The 19,720-nt window shown below is 38.6% G+C and overlaps 2 protein-coding genes across 4 annotated transcripts in view; one reads left to right on the top strand and one right to left on the bottom strand.

The window, feature by feature from the left end:
• Positions 1-19,720, top strand: part of ACSL5 (acyl-CoA synthetase long chain family member 5) — a 214,804-nt gene that overhangs the window by 3,723 nt on the left and 191,361 nt on the right. The gene's annotated exons all lie outside the window — the stretch shown is intronic.
• The window catches only part of GPAM (glycerol-3-phosphate acyltransferase, mitochondrial), a 47,060-nt gene that overhangs the window by 21,920 nt on the left and 5,420 nt on the right, over positions 1-19,720 (bottom strand). For all 3 annotated transcript variants that reach the window (XM_060241670.1, XM_060241669.1, XM_060241671.1), the window contains 8 exons: positions 16,179-16,292; positions 15,344-15,493; positions 14,700-14,796; positions 10,242-10,378; positions 7,840-7,939; positions 2,620-2,832; positions 1,998-2,111; positions 457-542 (listed from right to left, as the gene is read on the bottom strand). In XM_060241670.1, the coding sequence (XP_060097653.1) occupies positions 457-542; positions 1,998-2,111; positions 2,620-2,832; positions 7,840-7,939; positions 10,242-10,378; positions 14,700-14,796; positions 15,344-15,493; positions 16,179-16,292 (1,011 nt within the window). The remainder of the gene's footprint in view (positions 1-456; positions 543-1,997; positions 2,112-2,619; positions 2,833-7,839; positions 7,940-10,241; positions 10,379-14,699; positions 14,797-15,343; positions 15,494-16,178; positions 16,293-19,720) is intronic.

Genomic DNA, 19,720 nt, shown 5'->3' with positions numbered 1-19,720 from the left:
CTCCTTGGTTCAGGATCCACTATGATGAGAATGGGGAAATGTGTTTGGAACCTTGCCTTGGAATAGGAGAGTGCCATGAGCAAAAATAGGGAAAGTCAGTCAGTTGCTAGGTAGCCTTTGGCTCTGTGGTAGAACACACAGTTTGCATGTGGAAGTCCCAGGTTCTATCCCCAGCATCACTGGTCAAAGAATCTAGATGCTGCAAAAGACCTATCTTGGATTGTTAGCCTATCTCCACAATCTCAATCAGAATACATAGCATGTAGCTAAATGGACCAATTTTCTCCCTTATGAAGCATCTCAGCAGAATTTTAAATTGGGTAGGTTCATGAAAACTTACTGTGAAATTTGCTTTGAGTTGGTTTGTTAAGGCAATTTAGCAGTTTTCAAACATCAGTATATTTAGCAAAAGATTATCTAATACAACTTCTTAGAATTCCACAATTCTATACCTACCTCGAAGGCAGTACAGCTGGTAAGAGAGTTTGTTCCAAAGAAAGGGGAACAGGCACAGGTTTCTGACTTTGACCATCTAAATACTCCTGTAAATATACACAATTATTTGTATGCTCCTTGTGGAATGTTAAATGCAGTTTTCTGAGAGCTCTCTCAGCCTCAGCTACCTTACAGGGTGTCTGTTGTGGGGAGGGGAAGGGAAGGAGATTGTAAACTGCTCTGAGACTCTTAGTGAAGGGCAGGGTATAAATCCAATCTCTTCTTCTTCACTTTACTCCTGGAAGTGAACTGTCACTGCAGTGCAACTTCAGAAAGTGAGGGGGACGGGCCTGTTTAAGTGGGCCACTCTCAGCCTAACCTACTTCACAGGGCTATTGTGAGGACAAAATGGATGAGAGGAGAACAATGTAAGTTGCTTTGAGTCCCCATAGCCCACAAAGACAACTTTGGTAGTGGAGTGGAGTCAAGGTTAGTGGTGGAAACAGCTTGACTCATTATGACATACAAGGGGCTGGCTGCTAGCTGGATAGCAGGCAACCCATCTTTAAAAGTTTGTGCCATTGTTGCATGATAAAGGCAGAACAAGAACACAGACATTAGGACTGGCCTGCCTGTATGGGTTAAAGATAGCTGGCAAACAGTAAAAGACAAAGACAGTATAAGTGAAAAAAATGGGGAGTTGTTTACAGGGTGGGGAAGCGGAGAATTTAGAGACAAATATTTCCAGTACACCAAGAAGACAGCAGTGGTTACTAGGTTTGTTGCACAAAACGACAGAATTCCCTTGCTAGATTAGCCATATGAATACCACTGGAAATTCACTATCAATGCATGAAGTCTGTGGCCTTCCCTATTGTTTGTTCTTAGTACCTGCTGCATCACCTCTGAACATGAAATTTGCTTAATTATCAAAGCTGATAGGAAAGGCTCCCACAGGTGAAGGGATGAAGATGGTGGGAGTAGTTGGCAGGGATCAATGGAAAGTGCAACAGGGTGCAGCTTGAAAAGATTTGTACATACATTTTTGAATGTATGAAAAATCCAGGAGGGGGGGGTAGAATAGTACTTCCCTTAGAAAATCCAGGTTAGCATGTTGCTATAGGCACCATCTTCTTATAAACGTAAATGTATGTTAGAATCAGAGGGTCAATCTAAAGCAAGTTTTACTACGTAAGCTGTCACATAGAAATTATTCTGTATTGCCTTCTAAGAGCTCAATAACAAATACAGACAGATAATGAGTCAGCAAAACAAACTGAATTACAAGGAGGCAAGCCAAAATGTTTGGGATATGGATGAAAGGAGGTGATCAGGGATAATAGTTACCTGTTTGAATAGAATGGATCTAATCTAAGGCACCACTATTATCTCATGCATGTGACTGCCATTAACAAAGCCTATACATAGGTAAGCACTGTAGGCTGCTAAGAACTGCTTCAACTGTTCAGATGTGGTTACTGCATGAGGAATGGATTTGGGAATCACTGGACAACAAGCAAATCTGACTTTAGCTGTACAGACTTGTAGAGAAGACAACCTACTTTTAAGGAAAATGGCTGGGCAAAATCTACACGAACACATCCATAATTCTTCCGTAGCATTCGGAAGACTCCTCTAGCTACACTCCACAGGCTTTCATTCTTCTTGGGCTTTCCCTACAAAACAATGAAAAGAAAAAGTCCCAATAATAAAACAAATTACATTTAATATTAAAAAGAAATACAATCCAAACCAATATATTCTAAAATTCTACCACTATACTATCATATATGGCTCATGGCTATATCGTCATAGTGGTGGGAAATGTCATCAAGTCACAGCTAGCGTCCAGTGACTTCTCTGGGGGTTTACAAGGCAAGAAATGTTCAGAGGTGGTTTGCCAGTGCCTGCCTCTACAAAGCACTTCCATCCAAGGGGTGGCCCTGTTAACATCCAAGATCTGACGACACTGGGTTAGCCAGGCAATCCAGATCAGGACATTTTGTCATACTAAGCATCTATTTGGATACTTAGAATACTATTTGCTTAATAATAATGTATATGTCATTTTCTCTCACATTCATGTTACAAATGAAATTCAGATTTGTACTTCAAAAACATGTTATCAAAACTGTTATAACTGAAAACACTCAAAGCAAACAACAGCATTACAAACTCTCTTACCAGTTGTTCACTATTATAATGTCCTTCAATTATTCTATCGTAGGAGATCCCCACTGGTATAATTAGTATATCAGGAGCAGCATTTGTATAAAGAGCATCCACCACCACAGATAACAGGCCTGCTCTTGCATAGGTTGTCTTTCCACTTCGAGATCGTGTGCCTTCCAGGAATATCTCCAAAAATTGCTGCTGTCGAAGCAACTCTTGGACATGCTAAACAAATGAAAAACAAAATTGGACAGAAGTTATTTTTGTTTTATGTATGAATGTCTGTCCTTCATTCTTTGCTTTGTAAATGGAAATAACAAGATAATTAAAACTAAACAGTTAAATCAGGCCACACAACAACAGTGTCCAGCAGAGAAAGTACAATGCAATTAAACACAGAAAGCCTTTTAAACTAAAAAGTGTTACATATCCTTTGAAAAAAACAACAGGTGTTGCTTTCCAGAACAAAATTTGAGTCTAGTAGCACCTTTAAGACCAACAGAGTTTTATTCATGGTATAAGCTTTCCTGTGCAAGCACACTTCCATCAGCTTCCAAAAAGCTGATATGTAGGGTGAGTGCTACAAATGAAAAACACAATCCACATATGCACCAAACAGACCAGCTAGATTTAGAGGATCATCAAAAAGTCTGACTAAATTTGGTGTGGGGACACATGATCAATAAGGATTTACTCATTCCAGTGGAAAAACAAAAAAGAAAAAATACTAATCTGTTCTTACCATCACTAAACCAGATCATGTTTGGATGAAACATGAATTCACACCTCAGATTTCTTTACGTTTTCAATACTGTGTAACAAACATACTTTACAAAAAAGATAAGAACCAAGACTATAAGCAACTCATTTCTAAATGTTTGGTCTTCACTCTTTTGGAAACACAATTTGTTATGGGAAGTGAATGAATATCTACATTAGCAGGAACTGAAATAAGATTTCTAGCAAAGTACTTAGTAAAATAAACTTTTAATGCACATACAATGATTTAGTTTTATTGGGATTTCACATAGACAAATGGTAAAGCAAGACCACAGGCATCCTTAAGCTGTTGCAGTATAAATTATGAATACTCTCTACCCAGCAGCACCAGTTGTATCTTTTAGACCACTTACAATATACCTCAGGATCAACCACATGTCTAGCCAGAGCATGCACAGCACATGCACACTTGCAATCACTCCACTGGTCGCTGATCAGTTACCAGGTTCAATTCAAGGAATGGTCATCACATACAAAGCCCATCTTGGCCCTGGACCCATATACCTGCAGGACCACCTCTCCTACCATGTTCTAACACGTGAGCTTATTTGAACAAAACCTCCTGAAGGCCCCACCCTGCCCATATACATTCATTCTTTGCTGTGGCTTCCTAGCTTGCAGGACAGCTACCTGAGGAGGACAGAAAGGCCCCAAATTCTACCATTTTGTAGAATGTGCAAAATGAAAACATTCAACATGTCTTACCTTGAGTCTACTGCATTATGTTTGATTTGAGTCTCAGTGTAAAAATCAGACTACAAAGCAAATAGCTATTAGATGTGTGTATTAAGTGCCATCAAGTCATTTCCAACTTATGGTGACTCTACAAAGTAATGTCTTTCAAAACATCCTCTTTGACAACCTTGTTCAGGTCTTAAAAACTAAAGGCGTTGGCTTCCTTGACTGAGTCAATTCATCTCATGTTGCGTCGCTTTCTCTCTCTGACTTCAACTTTTTCTAGCTTTGTCTTTTCCAGTAACTCTTGTCTTCTCATAATACAAAATGAAAATGTTCAATAGGGCATTTCTGTACATATAAACTTGAGACTACTGCATTATCTGTGTACTTAGTTTTCTCTTATCCTAGAACTATTATATTGCTTATTGGATGTCTTATTGTGCTGACTGAATTTTTTCTATATTTTGTAATCTGACTTGGGTCTCAGTGAAAAAAAACAATTACAAAGTAAATCTCTATTGTGTGTTTAAGTGCCAACAAGTCACTTCTGATTTATGGCAACCTTATGAATTAATGTCCTCCAAAATGTCCTATCTCTGACAGCCTTGTTCAGGTCTTGCAAACTTAAGGGCCTTGGCTTCCTTGATTCAGTCAAACCACCTCATATTGCATCTTCCTCTCTTTCTGCTGCCTTCAGCTTTTCCTAGCGTTACTGTACTCTTCCTTCTCACAATGTGACCAAAGTATAAAAGCTTCCATGTAGTCATTTTAGTTTCTAGAGAGAGTTCGGGTTTTATTTGATCCAGAACCCTTTTATTAGTCTTTTTGCTGGTCCACAGTATCCATAAAATTCTTCATCACAACCACAGATAGTTTCTTCCTGTCAACTTTCTTCACTGTCCAACTTTCCAAGTAATGGGGAATACTATAACATGAATTAATCTTGGTTGCCAGCAACTTATCCTTACATTTTAGTATCTTTTCTAGCTCCTTCATGTCTGTCCTTTCCAATCTCAATTTCCTTCTAATTTCTTGGCTGCAGTCCCCATTTTGGTTGATGATGGAGCCAAGGAATAGAAAATCTTTAAAAGGTGGGAGGTGGTAGAAGGAGCTGGGAGGTGGTAGGAGATGGGAGATGAATGGAGGGATGGGAGGTGGTAAAGGAGTCATGGGTGGAGGAACGGGAGGTCATAGGGAAGGGATGGGATGTGGTAAGGGAGGGATGGAGGGTTGTAGTAGATGGATAGTTAGATGAAGGGATGGGAGCTGGTAGGAGATGGGTAGATAGATGCAGGGTTTTTTGGGGGCAGGAACTCCCTTGCATATGAGACCACACCCCTTTTATGTAGCCAATACTCCAAGAGCTTACAGTGGGCCCTGTGCTAAGAGCCCTGTAAGTTTTTGTAGGATTGGCTACATCAGGGGAGGTGTGGCCTAATATGCAAAGGAGTTCCTGCTACAAAAAAAAGCCCTAGATAGATGGATAGGGTGGGATGTGATAGCCCATCCATCCCGTAGAACAGGCTCGGGGGGGTGGGAATAGATGGACAGATGAGAGGAGGTAGGGGAGGTGGTATGAGAAGAATAGATAGGAGGCAGTAGGAGAAGGATGGATAGATGGATGGATGCCAAGGCAGTAGGACAGGGGTATCGAACTCATTTGTTATGAGGGCCAGATCTGACATAAATGAGACATTGTAGGGAGAGGCCACGTGTGTCATAAAATGTAATTCCAGGTAGCAGAGATATAAACTTTATAAAGGACGCATACACAAAGATTTTTTAAAACTTAAAAGATTAGCACTCTTGCAATATTTTGTTCATTTAACAATCTGTAACTGACACCTCTTGCTCTCAATTATTGCAACAAAATCTGGAGACAGTGTCTGTGCTGTAGCGATCTTGAGTATGCTGTTCAGGTATGTATCTGTAAGTTGCAAACCTACCTTTAATTTATTTACATTCATTACAGAAATCTCATGGTCAGTGCTTTGAGCCTAAACCCAGTGGAAAACATGAAATGGCTGCGCATTGTAAGCTTTTGTTACTTCTTGTGCTGGTCAAGAACATGACACAGACTGAAGGCTATGTGTTTGTCTACAAATATGTAGTCTTCCTCAAAGAAATAACTACAAGTCCTATGAAGCAGTGCAAGAATACAGACACAGCAATGTATAGTGGTCAGTATCAGCCTACTTATATGGGAAGCCTAAGTTAAAATCCCCAGTCTACAAAGGAACTTGGTCTGGACATACATTCTCCGCCTAATCCACTTCACTGGCTTGCTGTTATTCCTAGTCTAAATATCTCACATTGCTTTCCTATTGAGAAAGACTGGAACATGAAGATATGAATACAAAGAAAAGGGAGAGGCAAAACTCAGTTGCACCCAGGAGACCCCTGGCTTAACAAGCCAACAAAACACAAACAAGCATTTTCAGGCCTGATAGGAGCCCTCTGGGGGCCTGATGTGGCCCCTGGGCTGCACATCTGTCACCCCTGAAGTAGGAGATGGATGAATGGCAGGTGGTAGGGGATGGATGGATGGGAGGGAGATGACAGGGATGGAGAGTTGGTTGGTGGGTAGGTGGGATCAGATGCATGGCTGGGAGGGAGGGATGGGAGGAGTGGAAGAGAGGGACAGGAGAGCGGGAACTGAGAGAAGAGACAATATCACTTCCTTATATTCAGGTTCTGATATGGCACACAAGATACTTTAGAAAGTTAAAAGAAAACAAAATGTTTTATTTAATTTAGTCAGGTGGAATGAGGGCTAGGATGTATGAGGTGAACCAGTAATAAAAATGAAATAACTTTTAATCACTATTTCCAGATCATTTCTTGCCAACAAGTGTTTCTACTATTCAAGAAATTTTTTAAAAAAATTCAGATAGGCTTTCTTTTCAATTTCTGCTTAAACACTCATGCATAGGTTTCTGAGATTCAATGACTCTTAAAGTCTAGAAGACAGGCACATACAACCAAGTTCCTAAACTCTTTTTATATACACAGATTAGGGATCACTCTTCAGACCAGGGATCACTCTTCTTTTTAAGACCTATCTCCTTTTTCACTGAGTAGGGGTTGCATCACTTCACTAGAAGCAATTTCCCTTTTTGGCTTGAATGAGGATCTTCTCTGATCTTCTCACTCCTTTTGCCTCCTTCCCAGTCAGTGCTTAACTCCATCTTCTTCAGCTGTCAGTTTCCAACTGTCATTGCTTAACTCCACAGAATTCCATTTGAACACCCTGTCATTCAAAGGTTCTCAAACTATGTTAGGCATTAACCCTTGACAGTTCAACACAGTAGTCATTTCAAGTCTTTACTGTTTTCTGCCAGTAATATGGTGTCAACTGCATATCTGAAATTGTTAATGTTCCTTCCACCAATTTTCATTCCACTTTCATCTAAATAATCTAGTTTTTCTTATGATATGTTCTGCATGTAGAATGAACAAACACTGAAATAAAATACATCTTAGCCAATGTGAAACCATTCTATTTCTCCATATTCTGTCCTAAAAGCAGCCTCTTGTCCAGAGTACAGACTGCACATTGAAACAATCAGAAATTGATATTATGAAATATAAAACAAAAACACAAACTGCTCTAAAAAGACACAGTTTTGATTTTGCAGTTCAATCTGGAACATATTCAATAGCAGGCCTCTGGCTTTTGACATATATCTGTAAAATAAAACCCTGCACACACTAAAGCTGACTTAGATAATTTCAGAGATAAACTTCAAATTAAAAAGAGGTGAGAGTACATACCACATGTAATAAGGCTCTGTACAGAACATCTTTACGGCCATCGGGCCTTTCATCCAACTTTCGCCGAATAAAAAACCCTCCAAGCTTATGGATCAAGGTACTACAGATAAAGAAATATTTATTCATTGGTCATTTTAGTGAGTTAACAGATTAACATTTAACAGAAACTGTAAATCCACAAATGATATTGATTAGGAAGTACAACTTGCTCACCATTGCCGTTACACAAGAAAGCCATAGATTAACTCTAGTTCTGACACTACACAAAAAGTTAGTCATATGAAACTTAGATGCACAGAACCAAGACATGGCAATATTCACCAAAAATTCATATGTACCATTTTAATTATCTCATTTGGTTTCAAACATTCTTATACATTTTTCTACTTTCTGATTAGCTGGCAAGTGTCATAATAGTGTTTAAATTCATCCAAGTGTTACTACCATTTCTTAATTAATAGTGCCTTGAACTAGAGATATGAACTGATTCAGCCACACAGGCATGTTTTTGCCCATTAAGTATTGTGCAACTGATGGTGACCTCAAGATTAAGCACCATAAATTTGGAGGCCATCCTGTAGCTTGTAACAGATAGTTTACTGAATTCCATTTCCTAATCAGAATTCAAATTATTACTCAGTTAACATACCTCATAATGTGTCCCTTAATGAGTGAAATAATTGTCTTAATAAACATGCTAATACATAATGACCAAAGCTTTACAATTTTTAGAAATTCTAAAATAAACCACAATTTGAAAAAAAGACCTATATAATTCTTTAAAAGGTAGGAGAATACAATTAAGGTGAAACAATTTTGCAATATGTACATTCTCCCCAACTAAACTATGTAATTGACACTAAGAATTATAGTCTCTGCCTACTCTGTCATTTATTGATGAGCACTTGAGTGTTGCAAGTTACACAATAACGTTTTCTTACAATTTACATAAGAAGGGATTAGCCAAGTACTGATACCAAGTGCATGGCACTGGAACAAAGGCTCTATTATATTTGGCAAGGGTGCCATTCATAAATGTACCTACAGAAGTACAGGAGATTCTCAAACATGCACAGATCAGAAGTACACAGGATATAACTACAGAAAGTGTACACCAAAGTATTATCAAATTAATGGATAGTTTTATTCATTATGAGGACGCTTCCTCCTTAAAGGGTGTCAATCCCATGGGAAGACCCATGCCAACAGCTCTGTCCATGTGATCGTTATTCACATCTACACCTCTGTAATGTGGGACTACACCTTGCTGAAATGACTCCCATTCTCCTAGGTATGACAAGCATCCTCAAAGAGCTAGTAGGATATGTCTTTGTTCAGATGGAAGTATGGATTCCCAATATGGTACCACTGGTTGTGACATACTGCTGGGCTGCATTCAAAGCCTTTATCAGCTTCAATTACACTGCTTTTCAGAATTTCAATAATGGTATTAGTTTTCTGTTTTTTTAAAAATGAACTCAAAGTAATACTACAACTTGCATCTTAATCTTATCTTCCCTTCAGGTTTTTAAAAAACATCTTATGCACCCTTTTTTAGATCAGGGCCTCTAGGGGCAAAGTTGAAGTCACATTTAAGAGTGGGCCCAGTAGATCAGTTAACCCTTTAAACAGTGATCCCACTAGTTGGAATGAAACTTCCATCCATGTGGAGTCGAGTAGGGGACTCCACAACTACGTATGCTATTGAGACAGATTTAATCAATTCCTTCAGGGCTCTCTCTTCAGTGGAGGAAAAATCTATTACTGATTGGCTTGTGCAATTGAGGACTAGAATACTGGAAATAAATGATCACACCTAAAATTATATACCACTCACTCTCCCACTGTTATTGTAGTTTATCCAAAAGTCTCTCATTTGGCACAAACATCAGCACAACCCATTAATATATGCATTCCTTAGTGACAATCAGCCTGTCATATAAAGATTGTTTCTCATCATCAAATAAACTCTGGACTCTCTGCAGAAGGGCCTTTGAATTGCTATTTAGAGGATCATGAGATGATCCTGACATTGAATCCCCATCCCATAGGCCCTACAGAGCATTCTAATTTGATCTCAGCACTCACATATAAAGACGTATCAATTTTAGTGGATTTTAAAGAGATGGAGAAAATGGGAACACTTGACAACATGATGTAACAACTGCCTGCCATATTTTTCTGGGTTGGATTCCATGGACTGTATTAACAGTCCCTGATGCGAGAAGCTCTTCACAGCTTCTTGCTTAGGGGAACAGCACCTTGCACTGAAGTAAGGTGCTGCTGTTAGTAGAACAAATCTATTTGTTTACGATATGGATGTTAGTTTGCTATAGATTTTGGCAAGGTCTAGTTTGGTACGGTAATGACCATCATCAAACAGAAGGTATACATAACATTACCTGAAAATGGGGATGTTCAAGTTATTCCCTGCTGCAATGTAGGGTGCTTTGATGTTGTGGCAAAAAAGAACAAATGTGAGAAGTAGGTAATCGATATGAGATTTATGAACAGGTAAGAAGATAAGTGGCAAATTTAGCTGTATGAAGAAAAAAAAAGATTACACAAAAGATAACTAAGTACTCCAGATTTAAATAAAATTATTATTCAGAAATATTTTTCACTATCTAGTATTTGACAGTTACAATACAGTTATACTACAAATAACAGTACATACACTAAGTTGTTTTGCGTATAAATGTTAGGTATTTCAAATCCAGTATGATTTTTGACTACATGCAAATTTTCATTTTATTTTCATTGAATAAAATCATGTTCCCTAATATGTTGTGTAGCATAACATAATCAAAACAAAAATATATTAGTTAATGTTGTGATCTGCCCTGAGCCCACTTGCGGGGAGCAAGGAATAGAAATAATATAAATAAATTCCTTAAACTCTTTAAAAGTTGTGTATTTCTTATACAGCACTGCAATTATTCCATTATTATATCTAATAATAAAATGGGTGGCTTCTGCAAAAATAGTGAAGTCAGGCTACCCACAGTTAAGATACACATTTGACAAACTCTCTAGATATGCAGAAAAAATCAACTTTGCCTATGGACCAAAGAAAACAACAACCTAAAACAGAGCATAAAAGCAGCTGAAAGTCAGTTAAAGGTGGGATTGGGGGGGGTAGAGAGACAAGAGAAACTGGACTCCTCAAATCCCTGAGTACTTACAGCAGGGGAGGAGAAGTTCCCAATAATTTCTTTCAGGCCTCAAAACAACAGTAAGTAGGAAAGAAAAAAAGGGCCACAGATAAAAGGTCCTGTGTACTCAGGGAACTCCCCAGGTATGAGAATATTATTACTTTGTAAATTGTAAGGGGGTAAACCCACTAAAAAGGGCTTGATAAGCAATGTACATGCTCAGTCCCCATCAGAAAACACAAGACATTGAAAATGCCAAACTCTGTTAGGGGTGGGAGGAGAGAATATGGACTGGTTGAGGTCCTGCCGCCGCCTCTGGATTCAACTTTTGATCTGACCGTCTAACAGTAGGAGCTTGTTGACATAGCCACCCTTGCAGGGCATCAAAGTTTTTACAGTGATCTGAATGTTGACCATGGGTTTGGGACAAGAGAGTCTTCTTTCAAACTGAACACTGTTGTACATTAATACAGAAGTCATCTTTGGTTTGGATGCTGTTGAGGTTTATCATAGGCAGTAGAATTTCTGCTCACAAAGCAACTTTCTCACATCCCCTATCTCACTGCAGCCTAATATGATCCCCCAATGCAGCTTCAGGGGAACAGGAGATCCAGGAGAAGTAAAAGGGGCAAGGTTGCAATGGAAGGGGGGAAATCCATCTATTGCACACACAGATCTATTCAACAGGATTTAACCCATGTTCAAAATGGAGTTTGGCTAGCTTTCCACTGATGTAATGTCACTCCTACCAATGGTTATACTATTTATTTTCACCACTGTCACTGGATATTGTGCCTATTATCGAAATCTAAATGAGTTAAGAATTTATATTTACTCAGAAACACTAGATCAGGGGTGGCCAACGGTAGCTCTCCAGATGTTTTTTGCCTACAACTCTCATCAGCCTTAGCCAGCATGGCCAATGGCTGGGGCTGATGGGAGCTGTAGGCATAAAATATCTGGAGAGTTACCGTTGGCCACCCCTGCACTAGATGTTATAGAAAGCATTTAGATCTATTGATATTAAACTCTGTAAATCCATTCATTTACATGTGTATCTTGTCTGATGTTTTAAGGGATATTCTTATCAATGCAGCAATTTTATAGTATAAGATACTTCTTCCTATCCCTATTTGAGGCCCTACAAACTTTCAGTAAGCATTATACAGTACTTTGCAATTTGTTTGCAGGGGCAGTAGGGCAACCTGCTTTATCTAATAAACGAGATGATTTGCAATCCACAACATAACCTTAATTCAAATAATACAGCTGCTCTTTGTTCTAAGAGTTACAATATTCCTCTGGGTCACCATTAGTCTGCACACATTACTTTAAAAAATATTTTGCTCTGAACATTTTAGAATGGCAAATAATCTAAGATCAAACCATTATATTTATACATTATTTGGTTCCATATTAAAATATGAAGTTGTTTTATATAAAATCAAACTACTGATCCATGTAGTTCAGAATTAGTTGCTTGGATTGACAACAGCATTCCAGGTGTCAGGCAGAAAAAAGCTTTCTTTACACCTGCTACTTTGAGATCCTTTTATTTAAGATACCAGGGAATATAACTTTTGGCATGCAAGGCACATGCTCTACCAGCAAGCTATGGCCTCTTCCCTATACCCATATTGTACCCTTTCAAATTGCAGGTAGGGACTCCTGTGTCTGTATGTTCCTTTATATGAGAGCAGAAAACTGAACGTCATGGAGACAAATTCTAGCTTAACCATCTACCCAACATTCTGATTTTCTATACAGTGAGAACGTATGGACAAAAAAGCATTCAATAAAATCAGACCACCTAAAGTATGTAGTAAGCCCAAACACAGGCATGTCACCTTCATTTGAACTAGGCCTCATGTGGTTCTTCTTTAAAACATAAAAGATACTGCCACAACAGTTCTAAGCCCAGAATTGTGAATGTTATGTACTGTGAATGTGAATACATTTGTACCTTTCAGGGTTGCCAGAAAGAACAGGACAACAGGCAGAGGGACTTACCAGGGGCAGGAAGGTATCACCGGTGACATAGTGGCATTGCTGGATTGATGCCATTCCTGTGTGCCTGGAAGTGACATTAGCACATTTCCAGGGATGGTCTGGCATTCAGGCAACTCTATAGTTAACCCACAGAGTTTTGCCCAAATGCCAAAGCACTCTCAGTATCACACTGACATCACTTCCAGATACATGGGGAGCGATGTCAGCATGTTGAGATGCTACTGGCTTCCCCCCCCACACATCTGTCACCACTCTTATCCCCTCCCTGCCAGCCAGCTGAGTGGGGGCAAGGAAGTACTCACTGGGAAGGGGGTCTGGCAAGCCTGCTTGTACCCCACTATTAAGACGTGCAAAGAGGACAGTAAAAGGGCCCCTCAAGCCCTTCCACATAGAGCTTCAACTGGACCAAAAGGAATGCTAAGTCCAAATAAGAGTAGGAGCATTTATCTTGCCACAGCCATGCTACAATGGCTATTTGCACTTGTCAAAGGCTTAACCTGATTTTATAGCAAAAATAAAATAACACAAGTTTAAAATATTTTAAAATAGGATATATATACTAAATATAAAAAATTTCCAAGTGTGCTCACTATCTGCAGATACATATATCTGCAAATCAGGACCGCACTTGCACTGAACAGACATTTCTGCAAACTTGGAGGGCACCCTAGGTTTGCATAAAAATCTGACATTAAAAAAACCAGGGGTTTTAAACTCTCCCCCAAATAAAAAAAAGTGTTACCTGCACACGTGCAGACAATGCACCTATTTTCAGTCCTGGTGGTGGTGGCTATGGTGGAAACTGGGAGATGCCATGAGGCCCACCTGGAGCCACACAAGGCGAGTCACCAAAGTGAGAGGGAGAGCCTAAGCGAGCTCACCCAGAGCAGCTCCAGGTGAGCTGCTGAGAGTGGCGGGAGAGGAGGGGAGAGGGACAGGGAGAGATTTCAGCTTGCATCCCCAGAGCAGCTCCAGAAGAGCTGAACAGAGCAGCAGGTTGATAAGGAAGGTTCAGTTGGCTGCCTGGAGCAGCTCTAGGAAAACAAGCTGAGACTTCTCCCACCCTGATGCTCTCAGCAGCTCACCTGAAGCAGCTCTGAACAGCCAGCTGAAGCTTCCCTCCTCTTCCCCTCTCCATTCTGAAGCTTACCAGAAGCAGCTCTGGACAAGCTGCAAGCAGTGTTGGGGGTGGGAGGGAGGGGAGAATCTTAGCTGGTTTAGAGAAACCTGGAGATGTGATATTTTATTCCCTACATAAAGTAAATAGCGTAGGATACAAGCATGCAAGCAACTGGACATTCTATCATGCCCCCACAGCATTAGTTCCTTTGGATGCAGGGACTCTCCCTTCTTCTTCAACATGAGCAGGGATATTGTTTCCACTGTGAACACTAACAGAGCCTTTCGAAGAGACCAGAACAATTATGTACATCAATCTGTTACTCCAAATACCTCCCAAACTGTCATTTAATTGATATGCAGCAAATCATAGAGGCTTTGATGGAAGACTCCCTTTTTTACTGTTTAAAGAGTTTTATCTCTGAGCCTATAGGAACTGGTCAGTGGGCACAGCCAGTGGCCTATCTATTTAGCCTTTTTAGCCGCCAACTGCAGCAACATGATATGTAGCATGCAATAGCAAGTCTGGTTGTATTCTTTGTCTGTATATCACATTCTTTCTCCGCTATTTTTTACCTCAGTTGCTGCTTTCACCATCTCCAATTGGCCTTTGTGAATCTGGATATTCCAAAAAAAGCTGTTGAATAATTTCAGCAATACCCATCCTGTTAACCTAAAGGAATAATAATAGTTGAACAGTGTAACAGAATTAATGTTTCGCATGCAGATTACCTTTTGTTATAATCAGAAACAATTCTCACCTAGCAAAAATATAGATATAGGTATGTACCGACTTTAAAATGTATAATACTGTTTAAACATAAAGCATGATCAGGCAATCAACAGTAGAAAAGAAAAAATTCTGAACCAACCACAAAATTCTACATATCCACAGAAGCACAAGGGTTTTCGGTTGTATGATTCACACTTGTAAAAATGGTACCCGGACAGTTTACAGAGTCAAAGACCTAGCAAGATGTTTTGATCCAGTTTAGACCTGAACAACAGAAGATACTGTTGTGCCAATACAACTTGAAATTTAAAAGAACATTTTGTCATGAATAGTTTCAGATTTGCCCAATGAAAAGGTTCACATCAGAATATATATATAGTGTTTGTTCAACTTATATCACAGGCAAAAATCTAGGCAAAAGTAGGCAAAATTAAGTATCTATGAATGCAGAGCCTATTTCCTCAAACTCGAAACTAACTCTTATTACCTGATCAAATAAGGGGAGACATTTGCTACCATTTCCTGAAGAATTCTTCTTGCTTTCTTTTTGACTTTACCAAGGATTTTGGGATCCAGCTGACCAGAACCACCCACAGCAGACGTTTCTAAAGCTTCCTCTACAATGGCATTCTGCACTCTGAAAGTTTGAAACCAAAAAGAAAGATTCTTAAAATGCATACTGTAAGAAAGATGTAGGCACATTATAACAGACTTTAAGGGCAGAAATAGCTGTATCCTTCACTAGATTTCATTTAATGTGTTCATAAGAAAATAAAATCTCAATATCAAAGAAACAGGAACTTCCCTACTTAGTATGCCACTTAGTTCTTTTTTTAAAAAAAGTGATAAATTGTGAAGCATTTTGTAAGCAAAAGCATATTTTTTATGATTCTCACCCTAAATATGTTTATTTCATGCATTTTTCATATTTAAACTTAGAGAACATACGGGGGGGGGGGGGGAGACACAAAAAAACAACTCTATATATTGCTTGTAAAACAAATCATTTTAAACCCTTATATATTAACTGCCTTCATGAGTTACAGTACTAAGTAGCAGGGCTTCTAGAAACTACAAAATACATAGGTACAACTATATAATTCACACATCACTAGCACAAGGACCAATAATGCCCTAACTAGTTCACCTGAAGGTACGAAGGATAAGGGAGCCAATGTTGCAAAGTCCTGATCATACATGCTGGGAAAGGTGGATTCACTGATCAAAAGGGCTTTTATTAAGATCTATTCCAAAGAAACCCAAGAGCTGCTATTCATGAACTGGAAATTTGAGATCACAACATTTTGTATTTTCACTCTTACCTGCTATTGTTCAGCACATTTTCCGTCACATTATTTGCAAACATTTGTTTATTAACATCTCGTTCTTGTACAAAAAGAACATAACAGAGCCGCCTGGCAAGCCACCCTCTGTGCCTGTAACATTACATTTTTATGTATTAAAGTATACCACTGGAAAGAGTCAATTCAAAACACTATTTTGCAATTATACCAATATCTGAACTATTTTCCAGAAAAACTAGTTCAACACAGCACTAGTAAATACTGAGATGGCAACCTTTAACTGATAAATCATGCAACTAAAGCTCTGTTGGATTAACTAGCATGGGACAAAATGTAGATTTCAGAGTAGTAAGGCTGACAGTTAAGGAGACATTTTAAAAGCTATTTTGGTTCTGGTAATAAATGTAAAAGTATGAAAAAGAAAAAAATAACAGTATCTTCCTAACAAAGACCTGTAGCTTTTATTTTGTTTACATTAAGTTTCCTCACACTTTTTCAGGGCTTTTTTTGAGCAGGAACGCACAGGACCGCAGTTTCAGCTGGCTTGGCATCAGGGGGTGTGGCCTAATATGCAAATGATTCTTGCTGGGCTTTTTCTACAAAAAAGCTCTGTGTGAAAAATGGTGATGTCAGGGGGTGTGGCCTAATATGCAAATGAGTTCCTGCTAGGCTTTTTTCTACCAAAAAACCCTGCACTTTTTAATAGCTCATTCTGGGGCACTGGCAATAATTATATTAGTTAAAAGATCCAAGCTTAATCTCTGACAACTCTACTAAATACATACAAATTTAGAAAAGGTGTTAGACATGCAGTGAAAACCAAAATAGACTAAATATAGGTCTTCAGCAGTAATGCACCTTGCCTTTTCTCTGCCCCAGTTACATACTGGGGTATATGAATGTTTCATCTGATGACAAACATGAAACATACTGAGTGATGCAACTATGATTGTGCCATGAGGATTGAAACAAATTTCAAAACAGGCAGGTAACATCTGTGAATGCTTTAGAAACCAGAAAAGGCCTCTACTAACTTTCAAGAGTCAAGGAACTTCAACATTTTGCTCAGTTCATTATCATGATTTTCACATCTGAAAGATTTCCACAACACTCCCTACACTACTTAAGAATCCTGAGCTTGTAAACCTTAAGAAAGTCTGAATGGATGCTAGTAACCCTTCAGGTTCAAGTTTAAGCAACAGACACATAGGTAAAATTTAAATGTAATGTCCTGGCCCCACTGATGGACCTCCTGATGGCACCTGGGGTTTTTTTTTGTCCCTGTGTGACACAGAGTGTTGGACTGGATGGGCAACTAGCCTGATCCAACATGGCTTCTCTTATGTTCTTATTTTCTTAACTAAATTTAAACGTAATATAAATAATAATATATCGGATTTTAGAAATGACAATAAAACCGAGAAACAACTTTTTGGTAAATGACACATTTTTCTTGGTTCATCACATATATCAGTCAGAATTCAAAGAACAATGTAAAAACTTGAGTTTGCCCAAAAATGTTTGAATTCTACCTCTAAAACAGTCCCTTAGCCACAAGTCAAATTGCTTCTGAAACTGAAGGTGGTTTGTGATTCAGAATGCAAGTTATATAAAAAAAATAAAAATAAGGCTCTGAGGATCTTGACCATAGTCTCTTTCTGTAACAAATATGTGTAAAGCTTCTTGAGCACTCATTCACTTTTGGCACTTATCAGCTACCTTCCTACTAAAGATACCCGATGTGATGTAAAACAAATAGGATGTTAAGTTCTACAACATTACCATAAAATCATAGTACTCTGAATAGCTGCCTAATATACTCTAAAATATTGTTAAACACATTCTCAGAAACCTAACACAACACGAAAGTCTGAAAACCAAAAGCATCACATCTAAAACAGATAAATGTTGCACAGTTTGTTAAATTGCTATAGATTAGCATATATACAGGCTGTCTCGGTGACAGAACATATGTTTAATTGCTTTCCAAACAGGACAATCCAAGAGAAATATCCAAGCAGTGCTGATTTTAAATGGTCATTCAGGGTTGCCACTAAAATTTAATTTTCCTTTCCCTGACCAACATTTGTCCCTGACCAACATTAGTATCATTAACTGCAGCAAGATCTGCTTTGCAACTGCACCAAAAATTACACCAAGATACAAACTTCAATTCAAGTAAACTCTGAATGCTAACAAGTGGGAACTTTTCAAAGCTGGCAAAGTTTCACTTTCTGGTTCCAGAAAGTGTAATGAGCAGATCAGCAGCAAGAAAGGAGGTGGAGTTTCTGCAATCTAGAGAAGCAGACAACCCTCATTTGCAACCTTTACGCATGGGAGAAGTCAGGAAAGAGGGTGAGAAAGCTGTACTCCAGCAGGAACAAGCAACCACATTCACAAAATTTACTTTGCATGATGCAAATTAGAAAGTGCTAGCTGTCTGTGAAATCCCAACAGTGGCAAAACTCATTTACAACTCTGTGCTGAGTTTAGCAGGAGACAAAACGTCCATTATGACCCAAAAACATGCTTATCTTTATATGTAAGTTAAATGCAATACTAGCAGGTAGGGATGAAAACAGTTAGATGTTTAAAGTTTTATACTGCTAAACATTTAAACTAGCCTTGCTTTGCAAATGCAAGGCAGACCTTGGAAATCATGCAGGGACAGAGCTCAACGAACACATTAGGCTGGTTGCTGGGGGTGGAGCAGAGAAAAAGGTGGAGCTGGGAAAGGGTATCATTAAGTTTTACTTGTATTCTGCTACTTCTCTATTCCAGTTGTGACAAGAACAAATCATGCTCTTGAAGCAGCAGGTAAAAAATCCACTGCTTGAATATATTTTAATCACTATTTCCCTGACTTCAGACCAATTTCCCTGACTTCCCTTACCAATTTCCATTTCCCTGACTTTCCAGAAAGTGGCAACCCTGTCATTATAATGGGAGCAGGTAAATATTATTTTCTTTCTTGAAGTTTTAAACCAAATGCAAAGCATGGATTTTCAAATCAAGTGTTCTGCACCCCCAAGAATTTAATGAGATTTATCTTTTAAAAACCCACTCAAACCCTCAACTTTCAATCTGATTATTTCTCTTTTTAATAAAGTACATACTGCTATAATGAGTATTCAGTTCATTGTCTATTTGTCTTAGTCATTAAGAAGACTAACTATCCATTGTCTTAAGATACTTCTGACATAGCAAGCCATGTTTGTGCCTGTTTATTGCATGTAGCACATTATAATTTAAGATCTAGTGAGATTATATATGATACTGCCATCAGGCCTCACATGATAACAATGCAATTGGAGTATGCATGAACTTTTGTAGCAGACATCTTAAGAACATACGCATCAACCATTTTCATTTGAAGCTGACCTCATCTAACTAATGGCAGTATTGGGTGATGCTTACTACAAATCTTAAAATTAAAGAAAATGAAAATTTCAACCAATTTGCTTGTGATTCTTTATAGCTTCTCACATGTTCTCATTACCATAAACCACTCTCAAATATTTACATATTTTATCTACTGTGAATGTCAAGAAATATTATCA

The sequence above is a fragment of the Heteronotia binoei genome, chromosome 6, assembly GCF_032191835.1.
Source record: "Heteronotia binoei isolate CCM8104 ecotype False Entrance Well chromosome 6, APGP_CSIRO_Hbin_v1, whole genome shotgun sequence".
Lineage (NCBI taxonomy): Eukaryota > Metazoa > Chordata > Lepidosauria > Squamata > Gekkonidae > Heteronotia > Heteronotia binoei.
The sequence above is the reverse complement of the archived record's forward strand: the minus strand, read 5'-3'. Positions and strand labels throughout refer to the sequence as shown.